Below are 4691 nucleotides of genomic sequence, written 5' to 3'. Positions count from 1 at the left end.
AACTTTTGCATGTAACGAGTGTGTGAGTCACACCATCCTCTCAGGGGCAGGTATAGCTGCGTAAAGAGGGTGCAGTGACATTCCTGTGACCTCCCCCTCCATGGATGTGCTCGGACATAATCCACATCCTCCACCCCCTCCACCCTCAGCTTCCCTCCATCCAGCAGGTTCCATCACCCCTCCAGCACCCTCCTCTCCTCCACTACGGCTGTGGGGTGTCTCAAGGGAGCTGAACACAGGAGGTGAGATGAAGAGGCTTTATTAAGGCTTTCCTGACTGGCTGGGGACCCCCAGCTCTCACACAGCCCTGGCTGTCCAGTCCCACACTGGCTTCCCACACAGGGAAGTGGTGCCACTGCTCTGCTTTGCTCTTCTCCACAAGCACCTCGCTTGGATGAGATGCCCGAGCTGTCCAAGGCATTCAAATCCTCCCCCAGTGTGGTCCTGTCCCACTCAGATTCCCCTCCTGCAGGGCCATGGCTGTGCTCCCCCAGCAAACAGCCTCCCTCCCTCCTGGTCCTCAGTGACCTTTTGTGCTTCTCTCCTGGATTTTCCTACCTGAGCTGGGTTTGTGCCCACAGGGCTGTGCCCAGCGCTGCCCTGGGATGCATCTCCTGTACCAGGACACAAACAAACCAAGACTTCCCAAATGTCCCTAAGAGAGCACCCCACAAACTCCAGCCAGATGCTGTGTTGTTTGGAGGGACCAGAGCTTTCAACAAGCTCCCGGTGTAGATGCAACAGGGCAAAAGTCCGTCCATGGCAGAGGAACAGGTGATTACACCAGAGTGGATTTGGGGGGTTTGATCTCTCAGCTCTCAGCAAGTGCTTGGTGGAAGCAAATCCTGCCCTTGGATCCTCAGACAGCTGCTTGGCTGAGTCTGTACCAGCAGCATCACTGTTATGACATCTGGGTGCAGTTGAGTGGAAAGGGTACGACTGGACACATTTCAACCCAAAACATGGCCCGTCCCCAGGCCTGCGATGCTGCAGGAGCCCGCAAAGCCATGGGGTGGGGAGAATCTCTGCTAGCTGACACTGAAGGTGACGAAGGAGCCATCTGCCTTCCGCTGCTGTCCCACCAGCTCCACCTCCCCCCAGGGCTGGGCTGGGACCCTGCAGCGCGCGGCAGAGCGCCCGGGCAGGGCCTCGCTGAGCTGGGTCACCTCGCTGAGCTCTGCCTCCAGCGTGCTGACGGTGTTGGTCACCTGGGCCACGTGCACCCTGTGGGCTGCCTTCTTGTGCAGGAGGCAGCTGAAGATCTTCTTGAAGCCCTTGCGGAAGTGTTTGGAGACCAGGGCGTAGACGATGGGGTTGACGCAGGAGTTGGCGTAGGAGATGACGTGCGACAGGATGCGCAGCACGTACGTGGAGTGGTTGAGGGGGAAGTACCCGAACCAGACGCAGAGGATGACCAGGTGGTGGGGCAGCCAACAGAGGCAGAACAGCACAGCCACAATGATGATCATCCTGGTGACCTTCCGCTTGGCCTTCTTGGACTCGGACATGTCTTGGAGAGGGTCCACGGACTTCCACAGGTAGCGAATAGTCCGCACGTACGTGAGGCTCAGGATCAGCACCGGGATGATGTAGCTGAAGACGAAGGTGCAGATGTCCATGACCTTGCGCTGGGAGATCTCCCAGATGGGGTGGCACACGGTCAGGTTGGCCAGCTGGAATTCCTGGTAGTAGCTGAGGTAAGGGCCCGAGAAGATGAAGGAAAGCCCCCAGATGATGCCGATGGCCATGAGGGCGTTCCGGGGTGTCCTCAGCTCCCTCGAGTGCAGGGGGTATCGTATGGCCAAATACCTGTGTGGGAAAGGGAGAGGGACACAGCTGCAGTCCTGGGGAGGGCACAGAGAGAGCATCTCCAGGAGCAGATTGGAGGAAGGGCACAAGGGATGGGTTTGAGTTTTCCAGGGCAATCAGTTACACAACTGATTCCCTGGTGCTTCTAAGGGTCCCCGCACAGCACGGAGTGAGGAAGGTCCTCGCCCAACTCTGTCCCATCACCCTCTCTGCTCCCAGCAGTAATTGTGGGGACAAGGGCTATGGTCCCCTTCTGTCCCTCTCCCTAACCCAGCAGATCCTCTCTTGATCATCACTCTGACTGGCAGAGCACAAATGATAGCAGCAGTGTGGATAGGAAGGCAGGAGCAAGTCCCCAGGATCCCCAGACACAGCATTCCTGGCTGTGTTTTAGCTCCTGGGGATGCTGTCCCAGCACCTGCTGGGATGGCAGGACACGTCCAGGGGCTGCTATGGCTCTTCCCAGGGGACTTGCATATGGACTTTCCACATCCAGTCTTGCAGGTTTCAGGCACAGAGCAAAGCAGCGCCAGGAGCTCCTGCCTCTCACTCACTGCAGGTTCATAACTCATCGGCCCTTGCAGAGTCAGGGGCTGAGTGAGCATGAGGTAAAGCTCAGGCAGGAATAACAGCCTTCCTGGCTAAAAACTACCCTGGAAAAGGCTGGGACAACTGCTGGAACAAGGGGACAGCACTGGGACAAAAAGGGAAGCTGGGAAAATGAGTGTCTCAGCTTTTCCTCCTCGAGGTTTTCCTGCTTTGCCCAGCTCTGTTGGGAGGGTCTCTCCATGCATTCCAGGAAGAGCCACGATTGCACAGGGGCTGAGCTTTGCTTTTCTCTGGTTTTCCATTCCCACTTCAATTGCCAGAGCCCAGTCCTACAGCTCTGGGGTCTGAAAGCTTCCTCCAGCTGGGCACTGGGGACAGGGGTCCCAGTTCAACCCTCTGCTAGATCCCATCCTTGCTGGTTTCATTTCAACTGGGAAATGCTCCTGGATTCTCCTGGGAGCCCTGGGAGATGGCAGCAATCAGGGTTTAACTCCAGGGGATTCTGTCCCCTCTCTGCCTAGGGTGGATCTAGAGAAAGGGGACCCTCAGGGAGCAGGGAGCCCCCCCCCATTCCCTTTTTCCTACCTGTCAAGGGAGACAGTGGCCAGGGTGAAGCTGCTGGCGTACATGGTGAGGTAGATGAAGAAGTGGACAGCCTTGCACATGAAGGGCCCAAACACCCACCCCTCCAGGGTGTAGATGGTGGCTTGGAAGGGGACGCAGAAGAGGATGAAGCAGAGGTCGGCCACCCCCAGGTTGAGGATGAAGAGGTTGGTGGTGTTCTTCACCTGCCCGTTGCGCAGCAGCACGGCCAGGACCAGGCTGTTGCCCACCGTGCCCACGAGGAAGATGACGAGGTACACCAGGGGGATGATCACGGATTCGGGATGCCAGCCCCCCTCGGAGCCTGCCACGGAGCTGTTCATGGCCGGGAGCGCGCGGAGAGGGGATGGATGGGGCGAGAGTGTGTGGAGAAGGCACCGGCAGGCACGGAGGGTGCAGGAGGGCAGGGGAAAAGGGTCCAGGGAGAGGCCAGTGAGGGGTGGATCAGGAATTGCACGGGAAAAGGGGTGCACAGAGAGCACTCTGGGGAGTGCAGAGGGGATATGGGGGCAAAGGGGGTGCAGGGAGTGCAGTGGGGAGTGCAGCAGGGATGCAAAGGGAAAGGGGAGAGGTCGGCAGGGATTTCACGGGGAAGGGGTGCAGGGAGAGCTCGCTGGGGAGTGCAGCAGGGATGCACAGGGAAAGGGGGTGCAGGCAGAGTGCAGTGGGGAGCACAGAACGGATGCAAAGGAGCAGAGGGTGGACCGAGAGGTCAGCGAGGAGCGCACCGCGGACGCGCAGGGAAGGGGCGAACGGGCAAAGGCGCGCACGGAGAGTGCACGGGAGATGCCCGGGAAAGGGGTGCAAGGAGAGCCGGCGCGGGGGGATGCAGGGGGGAGCCGGGATCCCTTCACCTCCTCCGGCGTCGGTGGGAGCCCGCGGTCGCTCGGTGCGGCTCCGGCCGTGCGGATCCAGCGCTCTCCCTGCGCTGCCGGAGCGGGGGGGCCCCGGGGCGGCTCCGGGGCGGCCGCTCCCGCCCGGCCCGGCGCATCGCGCCCCCAGCCTGGGGAGGGGACCCCGGGCCCTGCTGGCCACAGGGGCTCGGGCCGGGGGCGCTTTGCCCCAGTATGCAGGGTAAATATCTGTTAGTGATTTATATGCAGGGTAAATACCTGTTAGTGATTTACACCCCGGGCCGGGGCTGGGTGCCCCAGAGGGAGCTGGACACTCAAAATCTGGGGGGTTTTCCTTCTTGCTTCCCCCTGTGGCAGTCTCTGGGAGAGGGCTTGTTCAACCCCAAGGGCTACAGGAGTGTTTTTTTAAGGAATGGGGGTTCCTCTCTGGCTGCAAATGTGTCCAGCATGCAGCTGAATCCTTGCACCAAAGCACCCGAGGTGAGCCCAGGTTTGCAGGGGAAACTGCATTTCTCCCCAGAGCTGGGGGCTCAGGCTGATTCACTGCAGCGAGAACAGATTTTTGTCACGTTTTGTCTTCTTTTTCTGCAAAAATTGCCTATTTTGTTCCTTCAGAGCCTTCACAGATGGAAGTCTTGGGACTGGCCAGTGCAATCAGCTCTCCAAGGACTCTTCATGTGGCCCCCAGGGTGCTTTGCTTTGTTCCCGTGGAGAAGAGAAATATTTAATGCATCAATTACTGCTGTAAGTAACCCACTCCACAGCTTCCCAGTTCTCTTCATGGACGTTCAGAGCTGAGCCTGCCAGCAGTGCTGGGAGCTCTGGGGACACCCACAGCCCTGTGACATTGCCAGTGTAGGATACAGAGCCCCTTTC

The 4691-nt window shown here is 59.1% G+C and overlaps 1 protein-coding gene across 1 annotated transcript; it reads right to left on the bottom strand.

The window, feature by feature from the left end:
- Positions 1–345: 345 nt before the first annotated feature.
- Positions 346–3286, bottom strand: GALR2 (galanin receptor 2). Its single transcript, XM_027907555.1, has 2 exons — positions 2944–3286; positions 346–1809 (listed from the first exon to the last, which is right to left on the bottom strand). Exons 1-2 carry the CDS (start codon positions 3282–3284, stop codon positions 1029–1031), a joined length of 1122 nt encoding a protein of 373 aa, XP_027763356.1. The 5' UTR covers positions 3285–3286; the 3' UTR covers positions 346–1028.
- Between the last annotated feature and the right edge of the window lie 1405 nt (positions 3287–4691).

This window comes from Empidonax traillii, unplaced genomic scaffold (genome assembly GCF_003031625.1).
Source record: "Empidonax traillii isolate 1590-97213 ecotype Southwest subspecies unplaced genomic scaffold, ASM303162v1 scaffold1492:size189942, whole genome shotgun sequence".
Taxonomy (NCBI): domain Eukaryota; kingdom Metazoa; phylum Chordata; class Aves; order Passeriformes; family Tyrannidae; genus Empidonax; species Empidonax traillii.
The sequence above is the reverse complement of the archived record's forward strand: the minus strand, read 5'-3'. Positions and strand labels throughout refer to the sequence as shown.